The sequence below is a fragment of the Aedes albopictus genome, chromosome 3 (genome assembly GCF_035046485.1).
Source record: "Aedes albopictus strain Foshan chromosome 3, AalbF5, whole genome shotgun sequence".
Classification (NCBI taxonomy): domain Eukaryota; kingdom Metazoa; phylum Arthropoda; class Insecta; order Diptera; family Culicidae; genus Aedes; species Aedes albopictus.
Genome location: NC_085138.1, coordinates 126,061,060 through 126,078,916, shown reverse-complemented (window position 1 = coordinate 126,078,916; position 17,857 = coordinate 126,061,060). Strand labels below are relative to the sequence as shown.

Sequence of the window (17,857 nt, the reverse complement as noted above, 5' to 3'; positions counted from 1 at the left end):
GATTGCGTACTATTCTCGGGTTTCCGTTCGTGTAGAAAGTGGCACACCGCGACGGGAAGGATTCAAACGTCCGATTTGTGTCATTTTCCTATTTCGCGTCGCGTAGAAGACGGTACGACGCGCCGGGAAGGAGTCCGTTTTTCGATTTTCGTACCGTTTTCCGTTTTTCGTTTCCGCGCTGTCGATCTGTGGTGGTAGTGAAGTGGTTTAAGTGGAGTGGAGCAAAATGTCTAAACCGGCGGAGAAGAAGTTAGCCGAATGTCTGATGAGGCGGAAAGCAGTGATGGTAGTGCATGATTCCGTTGAGGCGTTCATCAAGAAGTTCGACGATGACCAGGATGTGTACCAGATTCCGATCCGTATTGAGGCCCTCGACCGTGTTTACAGCGAGTTTCAAGAAGTGCAGTCCGACATCGAGAAGTACGATTCCCCCGAGATGTTCGATGAGCACTTGCAGGAGCGAACAGCGTTAGAGTCGAGATACTGCAAGGCCAAGGGATTCCTCCTGATGAAGCGGTCCACAGATGCAAACCAATCAACGTTGAACACCTCGACCTCCAATGTCCAACAAGTTTCGGCCGGTTTTCACCTTCGATTACCCAAGATCGACCTCCCCAGATTCGATGGAGACTTTTCTCGGTGGCTCTCCTTCCGCGACGCGTTCACATCGATGGTCCATTCCAATGCGGACATTCCAACGGTAGCGAAGCTACAATATCTCCTGCAGTCGTTGGAAGGAGAAGCCCACAAGCCATTTGAATCAGTTGACATAGAAGCGGACAACTATGCCTCGACTTGGGACGCTCTACTAAAACGCTACGACAACAAGCGTTTCCTGAAGCGTCAACTATTTCGAGCCCTGTATGACCTCCCACCACTGAAGAAAGAATCCCCGAAGGAGCTGCATGATCTGGTTGACGACTACCAGCGGCATGTCAAGGCGTTAGCGAAGTTGAATGAACCAGTAATCCATTGGGACACTCCGTTGATCAACCTGCTGAGCTACAAGCTGGATCCTACAACCCTCCGAGCTTGGGAGGAGAAGACGAGTAGCTCCGATAACGTCACCTATAATGAGTTGGTTGATTTCCTGTATCAACGTGTCCGAATGCTGAAGTCCGTTGTCACCGATCTGCAGCAGCGCTCCTATCTACCCGGCCAAGTCAAGGTGGCCGGTCCCACAAACTCCCAGAAGAAGCCATTCAAGATGGTATCCAATTCCGCCACGACCGAACCCAAATCCTACGCTCCGAGCTGTATAGCCTGTCCAGAAAGCCATTTCCTATTTCAATGTCCAGCATTTTCCAAAATGTCTGTTCGCCAGCGCCGTGAGATGGTATCTCAGAAGCGCCTATGCTGGAATTGCTTCCGCTCTGGACACCAAGGTCGAAATTGTACTTCGAAGTATGATTGCCGAAGTTGTCATCAAAAGCACCATACCCTCCTACACGAAAACCCCGCCACAAAGAGTTCATCCGCTCCTGCTGTCGTATCTGGCCAATCACCCCAACAACCGAATCTAGCACCGTCAACTGCCGGCGAGCCTTCCGGGTCAGCGAACCCAAATCCTCAAGTTAGCTTGGCGGTACAGTCATACCAATCTACCGTCCTGCTGGAAACGGTTACCCTCCTTGTTGTGGACCAGAACGGCACTGAGCACTCCGCTCGTGCACTGCTTGATTCGGGTTCGATGTGCAGCTTCATTACGAAGAAACTGGCCAACGCTTTGAATCTCCGCCGTACGAAAGTAGACGTTGCCGTATCTGGAATCGGTGATTCCTCCAAGCAGATCAAACGCAAGTTGACTGCCACTATTAAATCCAAACTGCTTTCGTACACTACCTCTGTCGAATTCCTGATCCTGAAAAGGCCAACCGTATGCTTGCCAACCACTCCGATTGATGTTTCCTCGTGGAAATTTCCTAAGATTCCGTTAGCCGATCCACGTTTCCACATCCCCGCCGACATCGACATGGTTGTTGGTGGTGAAATTTACCACGAATTGCACACTGGCAGCAAGATATCACTCGGCGAAGGACAGCCTATTTTCGTCGAGACTGTCTTCGGATGGGCTGTGTCAGGGAAAGTATCCATCCAATCTCCGCAAATTCCGCGAGTCTGTCATCTCACCACTGTGGACCGGAACCTAGAACAAGCCCTGCAGAAGTTCTGGGAACTGGAAGCCGTTGACACGTGTTCCAAGTTCACGACCGAAGAAAATATCTGTGAAGAACTGTATGCCACTACCACCACTCGCGAATCGTCGGGTCGTTACGTCGTTTCCTTACCACTCACCCGCGATCCGCTCGTCACTCTCGGTGAATCTCGATCAATCGCCGAACGCCGCTTTCTCAGCCTTGAAAAACGACTTGAGCGAGATCCAACCACCAAGGAGGCCTACTGTCGCTTCATGGAAGAATACGAAGCCCTAAACCACATGGTGAAGCTCGTGGATCCAATAGACGACACCCTGCCACACTGCTATCTTCCACACCATCCGGTGTTTAAAGAATCCAGCACCACAACGAAGGTCCGAGTCGTCTTTGACGCCTCGTGTAAGACGGCGTCCGGATTTTCCGTGAATGACCTACAGTTAGTTGGACCCGTCGTTCAGGATGATCTATTGTCGATCCACATCCGCTTTCGCAGTCACCAGATTGCACTCGTCGCCGATGTCGAGAAAATGTACCGGCAAATCCTGATCCATCCCCGTTACCGTCGATATCAACGCATCCTCTGGCGTTCCAATCCAAGCCAACCGATTAGTACGTACGAGATGCAAACTGTTACGTATGGCTTCGCATCCGCTCCATTCCTGGCAACCCGAACCGTCGTACAAATCGCCCGAGACTCGGCCGAAGAGTATCCAGTCGCAGCGCCGAAGGCCGAGAAGGATTTCTACGTGGATGACTTCATGTCTGGGTCTGACGATGTTGAATCTGCAATCCAAGTGCGCCAGGAAATGTCCGCCATGTTGTCAGCAGCAGGTTTTCCTCTGAAGAAATGGGCGTCCAACTCGCCTGAAGCCCTCGCCGATGTTCCAGCCGAAGATTTGGCATTGGCGCCATACCACGATCTCCAAGACACTCAGTCCGTTTCGACCCTCGGATTGATCTGGGAACCGACGTCCGATATGATGTCGTTCAAGGTTCACCTTCCACTGCCCGCGCCCGTTCTTACGAAGAGGAAGATCATGTCCTACATCGCGCAAATCTTCGACCCGCTGGGCCTAGTTGGGCCTGTAATAGTCGTCGCCAAGTTATTTATGCAGCGCTTGTGGGCGCTAAAGACCGAAGACGACGATCCATTCGAGTGGGATCGTCCCCTCCCAGCCAACCTCCAAAGTGAATGGAAGCAGTTCCATGGAACGCTCGATACAATCGCCAACCTCCGTATGCCGCGCTGTGTATCCTTGGCCGATCCGTCCTCATTCCAATTCCACATTTTCTCCGATGCCTCGCAGAAGGCGTACGGGGCGTGTTGTTATGTTCGCTCGCAGTCTGCCGGAGCCGTTCTTGTTCGGCTGCTGACGTCCAAGTAGGGCTCCCATCTACTCAACCTAGAAAATCAGGACATTTTATGTAATTTCTTGAAAATGAGTAAAACTCCTCGGATTTGTTAAGAAATTTTTACCAAATTTGAGCCAAAATCAGGACATGTCCTGCTAAATCAGGACAGATGGTAACCCTACGTCCAAGTCCAAGGTTGCACCTTTGGCCAAGCCGCAAACCATCGCACGGTTGGAGTTGTGTGGCGCAGTATTGGCATCCAACCTATACAAAAAGGTGATTCATTCTATCCCGAAGTCCGCTGAAGTGTTTTTGTGGACTGATTCATCCACGGTCCTACACTGGTTAGAGTCGCCGCCATCCCGGTGGAAAACATTCGTAGCCAATCGAGTGGCTATGATACAAGAAACTACCGAATCCTGTCACTGGAATCACGTTTCCGGAACTTCTAATCCAGCTGACCCACTTTCCCGTGGAGTCAATCCGGTCGACATCCATCAGCATTCGCTCTGGTGGAACGGTCCGGAATGGCTACGCCTGCCACCTTCTGAGTGGCCCGTCAGCGAAATGCCTTCGCTCGATCCACGCTGGATGTCAGAAGCGAAAACTACAGTGGCTCTGGTAGCTACCGTCGAATCCAACTTCTCCGAACTCCTGTTCAGCCGATACTCTAGCTTCAGCAAGCTTCGACGTTCCGTCGCATACTGGATGCGATACTTCCGTGCCTTGAAGGCAGCCTCGCAGAAGACTTCCATCGAGTCATTCCAATCCTTGACAACTGTCGACTTCCGTGAAGCGGATATCGCCCTCTGTCGCCTAGCACAACGTGACTCGTTTCCGGAAGAAATGTCTAACTTCCGCTCTAGGAAGAATCCTCCTACGTCGTCGCCACTGAAGTGGTTGAAGCCGAAAATGAGCAAGGAAGGTGTCATCAGAGTCGGTGGGAGACTAGGCTCCGCCGCCGTGAGCGAAGACGTGAAATTTCCGATTGTCCTCTCATCCAAACACCCAATGTCCGCTCTGCTGGCCAAGTTCTACCATCAAATGCTGCTGCACGCTGGCCCCCAGCTGATGCTTGCAACGATTCGCCAGAAATTCTGGATCATCGGTGGCCGGAATCTCGTTCGCCGCACGTACCACCAATGTCATACGTGCTTCCGCAGCAAACCAGTTTTGGTACAACAGAGCATTGCAGACTTGCCGTCATCTCGTGTCACTCCAACCAGACCGTTCGCCGTATGTGGGATCGACTACTGTGGTCCCGTGTATATCAAGTCACCGGTGCGCAACCGGGCTCCAAGGAAAGCGTACATCGCCATATTTGTATGTTTTGCTACCCGTGCCGTTCATATCGAACTTGTCTCCGATCTGTCCACGCCGGCCTTTTTGGCCGCGCTCCGCCGTTTTGTCGCCCGCCGTGGAAGGATGAAAGAAATCCACAGCGACAACGGCACCGCCTTTAAGGGTGCAGCAAACGAGCTGCGCAGAATCTACGAGATGCTGAAGTCCAACGAAGCTGATCGGAAGCAAGTCCTCGATTGGTGCGCAGAGAACGAGATAGTCTGGCGATTCATTCCACCGCGTGCACCACACTTCGGCGGGCTGTGGGAGGCAGCCGTCAAATCCGCCAAGAACCATCTGCTGCGCGAGATCGGTACTGTTAACGTCAGCTACGAGGACATGTGCACCCTACTAGCCCAAATTGAGATGTGCTTGAACTCTAGACCCCTAGTGCCAATTCCTACCGACCCCTCCGACCTGGAAGTCCTTACCCCAGGGCACTTCCTGATCGGGACGAGTCTACAAGCCGTTCCAGAACACAACCTGTGTGATATTCCGGACAACCGCCTTACGCACTTCGAGCTCACGCAGAAGCGATTCCAGCGCATCTGGTCCCGTTGGGTTCCAGAATACCTCCAGCAGCTGCAGTCGCGGGCAACGAAGTGCAAGACTCCAGTCACCATCAAGCCAGGTGCTGTCGTGGTGATTAAGGACGACAATCTACCACCGATCCAATGGCCGCTCGGGAAGATCACTAAGGTGCATCCCGGCAAAGATGGAGTGGTACGTGTCGTCACCCTCAGAACGTCAACGTCCGAAGACTTCGTTCGTCCTGTCGCAAAGATTGCGTTATTACCGATGCCGGAGAGCCAAGTTCCGGAACATGTTGAGAGAGACCCGGTAGAGCAAGCCGAAATTGCTCGAGGCGTTCGTGGGAACCCAGCAGTCGTCGAAATCATCCCCGATGAACAATAGGTTTGTTTATCAACACTGCATCTGTACATTGAGTTCAGTGACCCGGCAGCCAAAACAAACGATCGTTGCCGATCGGTCACGTGCTCCAGTCGTCGCTTCACAACGTCCGAAGCGTACTTGTGTGAAATAGGCCACTTGAACGAGATTTCTTGTTGTTTGAATTGAAGAATGTGTTGAACTAGCCGAACAAGTTCAAGGTGGCCGGAATGATGAGAGTTGTTATGAATTTTGTACCTGAATTGAAAATAATCTAATATTAAGTGTATATACCCTATACAATGTGGATGTGAGAGAAGAGTGCGTAGAAGAGCACGGTTGACCGATGGCATGTATTGGTCATTGGAGAGAGTGTACATAGATAGGGGTAAGAGACAATACATCCAGGAAGATAGCAGTCAGTTGAAATTATATCGCGAAGACAACTGGTTCTCGTAGTGCTCGGTCGGTCGTGGTAACTTTAATAGTTATATCCCACAAAGTGAATTCCCTAATCCATAGTCCGAAACACCTAACACGTCGTTATGTCCGTCGCGCGCGAGTGCTTGAAGCAAAACTTGTGTTAGCAAGCTGCCCAGCAGCGAAGAGGCCATAAAGTGTTGTGTGCTGACGTTCAAGTGCGATTGATTACGGTTCCATCGTTGTTGGTTGCAGCACACACCCATCTCCAATACACCAGGTTGGTGTGATTCGACGCAGCGGAGCTTCTGGACCGCCAGTATTCCCCGGCGGAAGAAAATCCTTCGATCAGGAATGGGTAAGCCCCATCAAAGACGTTACAGGATCTTTTCGTAAAAGAAATTTCCTTGACTTCCTTGGGCATAGAGTATCTTCGTGCCTGCCACACGATATACACATGCAAAATGGTCATTGGCAGAGGAAGCTCTCAGTTAATAACTGTGGAAGTGCTCATAGAACACTAAGCTGAGAAGCAGGCTTTGTCCCAGTGATGACGTTACGCCAATAAGAGGAGAGAGAGGAGGAAGACGTTACATTTCGTAACGGGACACCATCGCAGAAACTATCTTCTTCAAATTTTCAAAATGAAATGCGTATATCAGCTCTGTTATTAGGTTTTGAATAATTAAGTCTTTTAGAGATTTCTTCTTAGGATTGATGTGAACAAGGTTGCCGAAGTGAGTTTTACTGAGAAATGTTTAATATGGGAAATATTCTTAATTTAGTTTCGGGTGCGCAGCGTTACGCTTGCGTGAAAACAGTGTTCTGCAAATAGTGTCCCGTTACGGCGAAAGACATCTAGCTGTATATCGAATGCTTTGCTAGATATAATGTTGGTGTCTGGGGCAAAGTTGTTTCAATCAGATGATAGCTGCCCGACATTACACAAATAAGCCTTCAAACCCGCTCTGGCCCTATGGTGGCCATCGAAATGGGTCCTGGGGATCCTGTATCGAGGTTTATTTAATTATATCTCCTAAACTATGGTAATGCGACGTCTCTATCTACGCGTTTTCCACATTCTACATTATTATGATCCGAAGCAGATCCAATGATCCCTATAGTACATCCACCATGTGCCTTGTAGCTTAGATAATTAATTATCTAAGCTTGTAGGAACCTATTTTGTGAGTAATTGATCATAACACAAAAACAGGTCGTTCGATGAGTATATGTAAAATTCAGGCAGAACGACGTTTGTCGGGACAGCTAGTTTAAAATGAAAATAAATAATTTCAATGTAATTTTTCCATGAAACTACAATAAATAAGCTTTGTTGTTCACCTTTTATGTTTGTTATTCCATCCCTGAGATATACGTGGGGCCCATATAGCCGAGGCGGTAAACGCACGGGTATTCAGCATGACCATGCTGAGGGTGACGGGTTCGATTCGCGGTCAGACCAGGATCTTTTCGTAAAGGAAATTTCCTTGACTTCCTTGGGCATAGAGTATCTTAGTGCCTGCCACACGATATACACATGCAAAATGGTCATTGGCAGAGGAAGCTCTCAGTTAATAACTGTGGAAGTGCTCATAGAACACAGCTGAGAAGCAGGCTTTGTCCCAGTGAGGACGTTACGCCAAGAAGAGAGAGAGATATACGTGATTTTGGCCGTCCGGATACTAAGCATCACCTCAAATACGGGGCCATTTAGGCAAGGGGACTTATTTTGGGCACATTCCACTATAACTCTACATGTATTAAATCATTTCACTTAATTTTATTGCGCGGCAAGATACGTACCCGAGCAAAGTCTGATAGCAAATAAGAAACTAATTTTGATGTTGTGATATTTCAAATTTTGATAACTCAGGTTGTTGTCGTTTAGGTCGTTTTAACGGTTAAACGGTTAACAGATAAAACATCAAAAATGAGAGCAGAAAAATGTTCCTGTGACAGCAAATTGAAAATAATTCCTGCTCTCGGTGATAACATATTGATAACTGTTTTTGTTATCAGTGCAAGAAAAATGAAAAATCGTTAAATGTAGAGTTTTTTGGTTAATATCAAATCATGAATGCAATGATATAATTGCACTCATGATATATCGTTAGAATTACTTTACATAGTTTACTGAAAGATTCAAAACTATCTGAACTAAACTGATATCAAAATGTGATATCAATTTGTTGCTGAATACAAATCGTGTTTTCGATTTGCTGTAATTTTGCTGTTGGACTTTGCTCGGGTACCTACTAGAGTGGGTCAACGTTGTATGGAGAAACTTTAAAATTGATCGCATCAACCCGGAACAAAGCTTTTTCAATCTGTATTGGCGGCCAAAACAACTGTGCATAATTTGGGAGCGATTGGTTGCGTCCCCGTATTCCGCATTGCGATTGAAATTTGTATAGAAGTTAGTATGGGAAAACGTACTTTTTTGCATTGCCACTGGGCCACTGGGTGTAATATGTGTTGTACGTTGTCAAATGTTAGTAATGTTCAGTCTGTAGAGTCCGCAAGGTCGAAGGCGGTGTAATTGTCTTATTTAAAAATATCGACAAAATAATCGCTTACACCCCTTTGCATTTGGGCCCCTCATTTGAAGTAAATAGCTGCCTACCCTGCTACAAATACATCAGAGACTGTCATAGTTATCATAGGGAAGTGGAACCATCTGGCCAGGGCTTCTATTTTGTGCATTTTTTCGCTACATCTCAGTCATTATTTAACCAATTGACATATTTTTTGTACGTGGTGAGATACACAAAGTAGGGTCTAGGATCATTGGGCGGAGAGATCTATTCCAGGAACATTGAAAGACAGAGTTAGAGCACAAAGTGCCTAAAATAGTCCCCCTGCTCAAATGGTTCCAGAATTGACCTAGTTGTGTACAAAAATACAACTCTTTAGAAAAGTATTGTTGAAATTTCTTCAGAGGTTCGTTTGTTACTCCATGTACTCAGGAGTTGTCTCAAGAATTTATTAAGAAATTCCTCTAAACAATTTTCCAAAAACTCATCCGGGTATTCTTTCAAGGGTTGCTTAACCCTCTTTTGGCATTAGGGTCATTTTGTACCCAAACCGTATACTACGCCAGCGAGCTGTTCCCAACGAGATGCAAAAGGAAGGTTAAAGTACTGTCGTTGGGGTGAGAATGGGCATAAAATGCATACCTTCACATTCTTCGTTCAATAGTTTTTGCTTCTTTGCACGATGTCCTTTGATCACTGGAATGTGATCTTTGGTAATGCATGCACGAATGATGAAAAAATAAAAAATAAAAACTTGTACCGACTTTTCGAACCCTCTAAGCAGAATACCCTTTCGAATGAGTTTAATCAGTTTTGTACCTTTTAACTGACACTGAGGAAGATTACAAGTGGTAGCCGAAATACGCGTATCTGTCAAAGGATAAGCAATTAGGGCGGAATTAAAATTAAAAGACGAAATCCCATAAGCTCTTAGTCTCCTATAACGCTCACCCCTGTATAGGAGTTCGTTTAATAGGAGTCCGTTTAATAGGAATTCGTCTAGTAAGAGACTCGACTGTACGAAACTGATTACATTCATTCGAATAAAAAGATCATCAATTTACCTTAAAACTACAAGCAAACCGAATAAAGTTCTGGTCAAAGTTGATACTACTCATCAATAATGTATTATACGATGGGTATGAGTTTGAGATTTTAAGATGTATCAATTTATCTGAAAGACTGATGTTTCATCGAGCATTAAAAGTGGCATTTTAAAAAGGCATTGCACGGTGTGCTGAAACACGATTATTATCGCACTTTCATGAACCTAAAATCTTTTTTCGTTATAAGTTAGCCTTAACTGCATAGAAAATGATTCGGGGTGGTAGAAAATCTTTCATCGGGGAAAATTATAAAAAAAATGATTTTAGTATTCTACCATTTTTCTCATATAAACTAGTATTACGCAAAAAATAGTAAAACTGAACTCGTCTTAAAAATGACACTTTTTCAATCATAAATTTTTAAACCCTTCGAGTGAAAAAAGCGTTGAAGTTTTTTCAACGAATAACAAGTTGTTTACGACGTTCTATTCATGTGCCCAGCCCACTATAGTCTGCCAAAACTCATGTATCTGAAATAGAGCGCTATACATAAATTGCATGATCTTTATGTGAAGGTATTGCTTCTTATCTCTTGCGGATTTCACCCAGACAAATTCGATTTCATTGTAAGGTCGACTTCAGTGTTCGCAAACTTCAGGAAGCTTGCTCGGTTTATGTTGCTGGCAGCAATTAACTTAGGGATGTTTTTCAACAAGCCCGCAGACCATATCTTCATCTTCTCGGATAGCCTTAGTTCTATTGAGGCAATCCGGTCGATGAAACCTGCAAGCTGTAAGGCATGTATCTTACTACCTATCAAAAATAATGGGTGCACTGGTCCATTTTGCTTGCCAGGGTTCTCTGCAAAGTTGGCAAAATGTCCTACCATTAGTCGCTAGACGCGCATTTACACAGAATTGATCTCGTGTTGAGCAATATTTGTGCTAAGAGCTGTTCCGGTTATGATGACACCGACCACTTAGCTTGGCAGTGCCCGACTAATGACGCCTCCAGAGCTCTACTTTTGGATACCCTAGAGTCCCGAGGTAGACAACCTTTTGTTCTTGTGAGAGATGTGTTGGGGACCCGTGATGTTACATATGTACATGGGATGTATTTTCGACTTTCTTTGTTCTGCTCGTAGAAAAGTTTAATTCGCTTGTGTTTTCATCCCCATTTTATTTCTCTGTTTTTGCCTTTTTTGTGTTGTTCCATCCGGCAGAAGAATAACACACTTCAATCTGGTATCCAATTGCTACAAAGACAACGAACATGCCATCAAGATATAACTCCCGGATGAATTTCAGAGAATCCTTACCCCCAATCCTTTCCAAGTCCATGATTAAAGACTATTGTGACATACCACCCTCGAGCTGCCATGAATGCCCTGGCTTCGAACCATACTAACTATGGCATAAAAGAATGTATTCGTACATAACATACAAAAATTGAATTTCGAAAAAAAAAAAAAAGATAAAATAAACATTAATGAGTATATCTTCTTGTTGCCGGGACCCGTGGCGTAGTGGCTACACGTTTGCTTCATAAACAGATGGTCATGGGTTCGATCCCAGCCCCGGCACTTTCGTCAGTTGCTCTTTCCCCCTGAGAGCAGCTGACACTGACCCTCTTCTAAGCCCATGCCTCAAATGAACCCGGATACTTGGACATCGGCAAACGGCAACCCATAATGGGCCCCCAATTGGACTGGAAACAGGAACAAGCAACAGCCACACATCAACATCCTCGTGCTCATCATTCTACCATGATAGGGTAGAAAGTTAAAGCAGCGCAACGGCAACGAGTTCGAAGTAGTACTATTTGAATAGAACACACTTAGAAAAAATCACCGACTTCGGTAATATTTTACCGAAATCTCAACCGTTAAGTTTTTTACCGGAAAAATTCGGTGAAGTTTACCGAACTTCGTTAAAATTTGACAGATAAACGATAACATTTTACCGAAATTTAGTAATTTTTAAGTTTTTAGGTAAAAAACCATTACCGAACGCTCAGCAGTTGAGATTTCGGTAAAAATTACCGAACGCGACTAGCTGTGAATACACTTGGGCGCTGTACAAAGTGTATGTACAGCTTCCAATTGGAATCGCTCACGCAGTGCCCTAGTGGACAAGATAGCTGTAAATTAGGTTAAGTGATTGAAGAATAAAAAAAATCTTCTTGTTACTACTCAAATAATATCCTTCGTTTGGTAGTTTTGCCAGTTACATGAAAAATTGAACAGCATCAGTGATATTACTGACAGATATATTCACGTGGAAACTAGTGCAATTAGTTGTAGTTAGGATATTATTTCAGTAGTAACAAGAAGATTGACTCGGTAATGTTCATTCTCTTGTGACCTTGTTCTGGCCTAAATTCGCATCCTTTTAACTTTTTTAGGGTTTTGTCTGGGTGAAATCCGCAAGCACTGTATCAAATTTAAACCATCGCGCAACAATAATGGCAATGGTGCAACCTGCATTTGTTGCGACAAACCACCCAACGCGACATAGATTTGTCCTAACTTGGATAGAATAGGATAAAGATCGTACTCCACGAGTTTAGAGATTTTTAAGCCTTGCGTTGTGATTTTGAGAGGTAACTTCGAGTCGGTAAACACTGCACCGCTGTTGAAGATCTACCATCGAACATTTTCGATTTTGGGTTAGCAATAATCAACAAAAATTTTCGTGATGTTCGTGATCTGTTATTGGTTACGATAAAGAGTAATCGCTGCGCCTTCTTTGTTGCTTGTTTTGTGCGACTTTTGCCCGCAAAAGATAAGAAGCAAAACCTTCAAATAAAGGTTATGCAATTTATGTATAGCGCATTATTGCTGATATATGAATTTTGGCAGACTAAAGTGGGCTGGGCACATAAATATAACGTCGAAAACAACTTGTAATTCGTTGTTAAAACTTCTACGCTTATTTCACTCAAAGGGTTCAAAAATGTATCATTAGAAAAGACACACACTAAGGCGAATTCAGTTTTACTATTTTTGCATAACACTAGTTTATATGAGAAAAATGATAGAATACTAAAATCAAATTTATTTTAATTTTCCCCGATGAAAGATTTTCTACCCTCCCGAATCTTTTTCTATACGCTTAAGGCTAACTTATAACGAAAAAAGATTTTAGGTTCATGAAAGTGCGATAATAATCGTGTTTCAGCACACCGTGCATTGTTTTAAAGCTTTTTTCGATGATTTATCAAAAATTAACTAATTGCTCAAGAAACCTATTTATTGGACAGGAACTGCGGGCAACTACGAGGATGATACCATAAAATTTTTGATTCGATACTCGCAATGTTTCTTGAGATATTTTAGATGATGTTTTGACCCAATCTCGCCCCTCTGATCCATTGTCACCCCAAACGACATTAAATTGAGATATTTTCTCAGGGTTTTTTTTTTAGAAATTATTCCAGATTCTCCAGCTCAGATATTCCTGCAAAAACTACTCCAGAATGTACATTTCTTTCAAGAAATTTTTCAAGAAGCTCTTCTAGACTTGCATTTATCCAGTTCGACCTGGAATTCTTGCGAATATTCCTTCAAAATCTTTTTTTGTCTTTCTCGAACACTAAGTGTACTGGAAAGGCTATATGTTCACTCCAAAAATGACTACTTGATAGAAGGCCCGGAGGGTCGAGTCACATATATCAATCAACTCAGCTCGACGAATTGAGGTGATGTCTGTGTGTGTGTATGTATGTGAGGTGAGTGTGTGTGTATGTGTGTGTGAGTATTAGCGTGGTTCAAAAAATCGTTTTTGCTCCACACCGCTTATTCGATTCGTAACCAGATTCTATGCCTTCTCCCAAAATTTGGACTCGGAGAATTTCTAGCGCATACGCTATACAAGAGGTGGTCCAAGGGTTCGGAGTCGGCTACGTAGATTATACCGGTGCCCTGCAGTCGAATTAGACCCTCACAGCGATTAGGGGGCTGCGGGGAGATCATGTTGGTAGTGTTGCTGTTGTGGTGTCTGTGTACTGTTGGATTTGTGCCCGAGGTTGGAAAAGGGTCTAGGCAAGATCGGGGCAAGTGGAGGCCCCATGTCGGCACGTCTTTCTGTGTGCTGGCTGATGGGACCTTACTTGCGGGAAGGTCAAATCGCTGTGCAGTTGTATATGCTGTCGCGTCTTTAATAGTAAATATTGAGCGACCACCTGACGAGGGTGGTTGATTGTTTGCCTTCCGCGTGAAGTGAACAACATAACTGCAGTCTGCACGGGATGATTCAAATTCAAAAGGTCATATTACTTATCGAAGTGAATCCAGACCCAAAGATACTTTTATTATGTGGTTTTATTGGCAATTATCGGCGAAAAGATACTTTTCCGACTAACAAGCATTCTTTCCTGCAGCCTTTGGTGGAGTCACAGCGATAAACGTGGTCTTTCACAGCAAAGGTTGTTACTAACATTCCTTCCCTCTTCCAACCTGACTGCAAGGACGTAATGCAATGTACCGTTAAAGAACGCTTCTGAAGCGTGCACAGTGAGAATTTTGACCACTCCCAGTCAATTATTTAGTTGATTCATTGTGCAACTGTCATTGGTTCGGGTCAATCACGGAGTAGCAACCATAAATATGTGCATGTGCAGCCAGTCCAAGCTAAGCTAAGCTAAGGAAGTTCTTATAGCATTTTAACGTTTAGAATTTCTGGAGGAATATAGGATTCATGACCAGATAAACTTCTTTAACAATAAGAAAAAAAAAATCTCGGAACAATTTTCAGACGAACTTGTGAAAGCATTCCCAGAACTGCTTCTTGAAGATTTCCTCAAGGAACATCTTAACTCCTAAACTACCAAGGGTCCAAAAAAATTCGGAAGTCCAACTTTGACTAGTCATTTCTCGACCGTTTTTCAACCGATTTCAAAACTTTTTTTGCGATGGAACCGGACAGGTTTCAAGATCATCTTCCATTTAAAAAAATATAAAATAGAATCGTCTACCCAAAGTTATTAAGCAAAAGGCACTTCCTAGTTTTTTTGAGAGCGCATTTTTTTCGCACATTGATCAATAAAACAAAATTTAAAGCGATGACATATGGTTTTTTTGACTCTAAATCATGCGTACAGCTGGTGTGAACATGTTTATGCAAAATTATTTATTTTTCAGTACACTGATAATTTACCTTACTCAAAAAACTGCTAAAATACCCTATTTTTCATATAAAATAAGCAATAAATCAAAATTCAAAGCGATGACATATAGTTTTTTTGGTCTTAAATTGTTCGTAGGATTGTACTCGACATTTTTGATGAACAATGAAAATGTTCTAATTACACCCTTATTTTGTTGTACCCGGAAAACTACGAAAATTCCAAACTTTTTACACAAAGTAGTCAACAAAACTAAATTTAAAACGATAACATGTAGTTTTTTAGCCTTGAAATGTTCGTAGCAGTTGGAAGGACATACTTGAAGAATAATAGTGATGTTTTCATTACACTCAAATTTTGATTCACTCAAAAATCAACGAAAGTACCACATTTTTCACGCAAAGTGTCAACAAAAATGATAGCTTACAATGCAAGGTAGTATTTTACTTTTAAATTACTCGTGAAAGCGTACTGGACGTTCTTGATGAGTAATAGTGATGTTTTCATGTCACACTTAATTTATTTTACTCGAAAAGCTACAAAAATATTATAATTTTTATACAAAACAGTCAATAAAACCAAATTTAAAGCCATAACATGTAGTTGTATTGCCTCAAACTTTCCGTTACAACATTCTGGACCTCTTTTTGGTAAAATGTTGATGTTTACATTACACTAATATTTTGTTTTATAAAAAAAAGTACGAAAATACCACAAAAAAGCGAATAAACCAAAATTTAAAGTAATGATGTATAGTTATTCAGCTTTGAATTTATCGTAGCAGTTTAGTGGATTTATTTGAACAATCCTAGGGATTTTTTTATTACACTCATATTTTATTTCACTCGAATACTAGGAAAATACCACATTTTTCACACAAAGTAGTCATTGATTTTTTTTTCGTGAAATGATGAACGTTGAACAATAATACCGCCTTCATGACACTCTTAATTCATTTTACCATACAAGTTTTTAAAATACCACAGTTTTCTTACAAAATAGTCAATAAAACAAAATTTGAAGCAATGACATGTAGTTGTTAGTCTTAAAATTTTCTGTTGGATGTACTAGACATGTATTTGATAGCATTTTGATGTTCACATCACATCCACGTTTCGTTTTACTAAAAAATCACGAATGTGCCATATTTTTCACACATAGTAGCCAATAACACAAAATTCAAAACAAACACATGCAGATTTCTATTACTGACTTTTTTGTACCAGTTTCAGGTTATCTACTACCTGAAAAAAATACAAGGCAAACCGAAAATTCACCAGGGTTGATTGATTGATTTGTCTTTATTAAAGAGACTTTCAGCCCTTAAACTATTCACCAGGGATTTTTTTATTTGTTTTTATTTGAGTCCATTTGTGACTCCTGAACATGCAGTATCAATCACTAAAAAATAAACGTAAATCCCGTGAAAATGAAAAAAAAAGTTACGAGCTTAATTCGTTTCTAAAGCTAAGGTTAGGTTATGTGTCTTTATTAGAGAGATTTTCATTCCTGTTCCTTGGGATTCCTTTTCAAATTCCTCTCGGAGATTCTTTCGTATTCCTATCCACGTTTTTACCCTAGATTCAAACAGTTCTTTCCGGAAAAGTTCCTGGAGAATTTTGCAGGATTTCTGAAATCCAAATATTGTCTCCTGAAGGTTTTTATAAGAATCCTATAGATTTTTTCCACAGGTTTTCCCATATTTGCTCTCAGAGTCTCTCGTTGGATTTTTCCTCCTGCGTTTTGCCCAAACAAATTTTCGTGGAATTTATTCTCTTTTCTCCGGGAATATACATCAGATGTTGTCGTAGAATTTCTCTTAGAGTTTCTCTCGGAAATTCTCTTGAAGGTTTTTCGCGATTTCTTCCGGTATTCATCTTGGTACTTCTCCATGAGATTTTTCCGGGGTTTCTAAGGTTTTTACAGAAACTATTCCTGGGATTTCAACTGAGGCTCCTCCCGGATTTTAAAGGTGTTTTTCACGAGTTTTCTGAAGGAATTGCTTCTGCGATTTCTCCTGAAGCTTTAAGAAATTTCAATGATTTTTTTTTGAATTTCTCCCAGGATTTCTACAGAAGTTACATCCGGGATATTTTATAAAGGTTCTTGCGAGTGTTTTTTTTTTAAGTTTCACCTGAGATTACTCTCGGAGTTTGTGCTCTAGAAGCTGAAATACAGAGCTCCAAACTTAAGCATTTTGTATGAAAATCGGTCAATGCGTCCAGTACTGTACTTTTTTAGAAGTGTTTCTCGGAAATCCTCCTGCCTGAGATAACCTACAAAATTCATTGTTGTAAATAACGGGAGACATGTCGGAATGAATCCACGTGATTTTTGCGAGAAATTATGCAATGAGAAACGCGAGAGAAACTTCGGAAGAAAACCTGAGAAGAACTGGGAAATCTGGTAGGGAATATTTAGAAAATTCATGAAAGAACTCTGAAAATTTCTAAGAGAAATCCAGGGAGAAACTCCGGATGAAAACCAGCAAAGAAATTCAGGAGAAATATCGTAAAACTCTTTGGCAGAAATTCCAGATGTAAATATCGGAAATCTCTAAAAATATCGAAAAAACCACGGAAGGAATTATTAATGGGTGCAAATAAAAGAAAAACACTTTGCATGGGAACTAGGATGGAAACTTGAGAGAGCTGGAGAAAGCCAGAAAAATACTTCGAAAATGCTCCTGGAAAAAAAATAAGAGATTCCTGAAAAATATGATAATATTCTAAATGAGTCCTTGGCGAAATTTATCAAGCAATCGCTAGAGGAATTTCTGATGAAACCCCAAAGGAATAATACACGGAAACATTTCAAAAGTTTTCTAAAAGAATTCCTCGAGAAATAGAACCCCTAAATAAATTCCGCATGAATCCTTGATGTTTTTGAAAATATCCCTGAAGGAATCTCTGGAATATTTTTGAAAGATTTTCGAAGAGAACCCACGACAAAATATTTTGAAAGATATAAAATATAAATGTACCTTTTG

The 17,857-nt window shown here is 42.5% G+C and overlaps 2 protein-coding genes across 2 annotated transcripts; both read left to right on the top strand.

Annotated features, from left to right (window-relative positions):
• Positions 1-226: 226 nt before the first annotated feature.
• Positions 227-3,541, top strand: LOC134290348 (uncharacterized). The gene has a single exon (XM_062857468.1). It carries the CDS (start codon positions 227-229, stop codon positions 3,539-3,541), a length of 3,315 nt encoding a protein of 1,104 aa, XP_062713452.1.
• Positions 3,542-3,905: 364 nt separating this feature from the next.
• On the top strand, positions 3,906-5,765 carry LOC134290347 (uncharacterized). The gene has a single exon (XM_062857467.1). The coding sequence runs from the start codon at positions 3,906-3,908 to the stop codon at positions 5,763-5,765; it is 1,860 nt and encodes a 619-aa protein (XP_062713451.1).
• Positions 5,766-17,857: the final 12,092 nt, after the last annotated feature.

Bases quoted from the DNA above. Each gene is read 5' to 3' on its own strand.
- LOC134290348 (XM_062857468.1), top strand. From the start codon at position 227: ATGTCTAAACCGGCGGAGAAGAAGTTAGCCGAATGTCTGATGAGGCGG.
- LOC134290347 (XM_062857467.1), top strand. From the start codon at position 3,906: ATGATACAAGAAACTACCGAATCCTGTCACTGGAATCACGTTTCCGGA.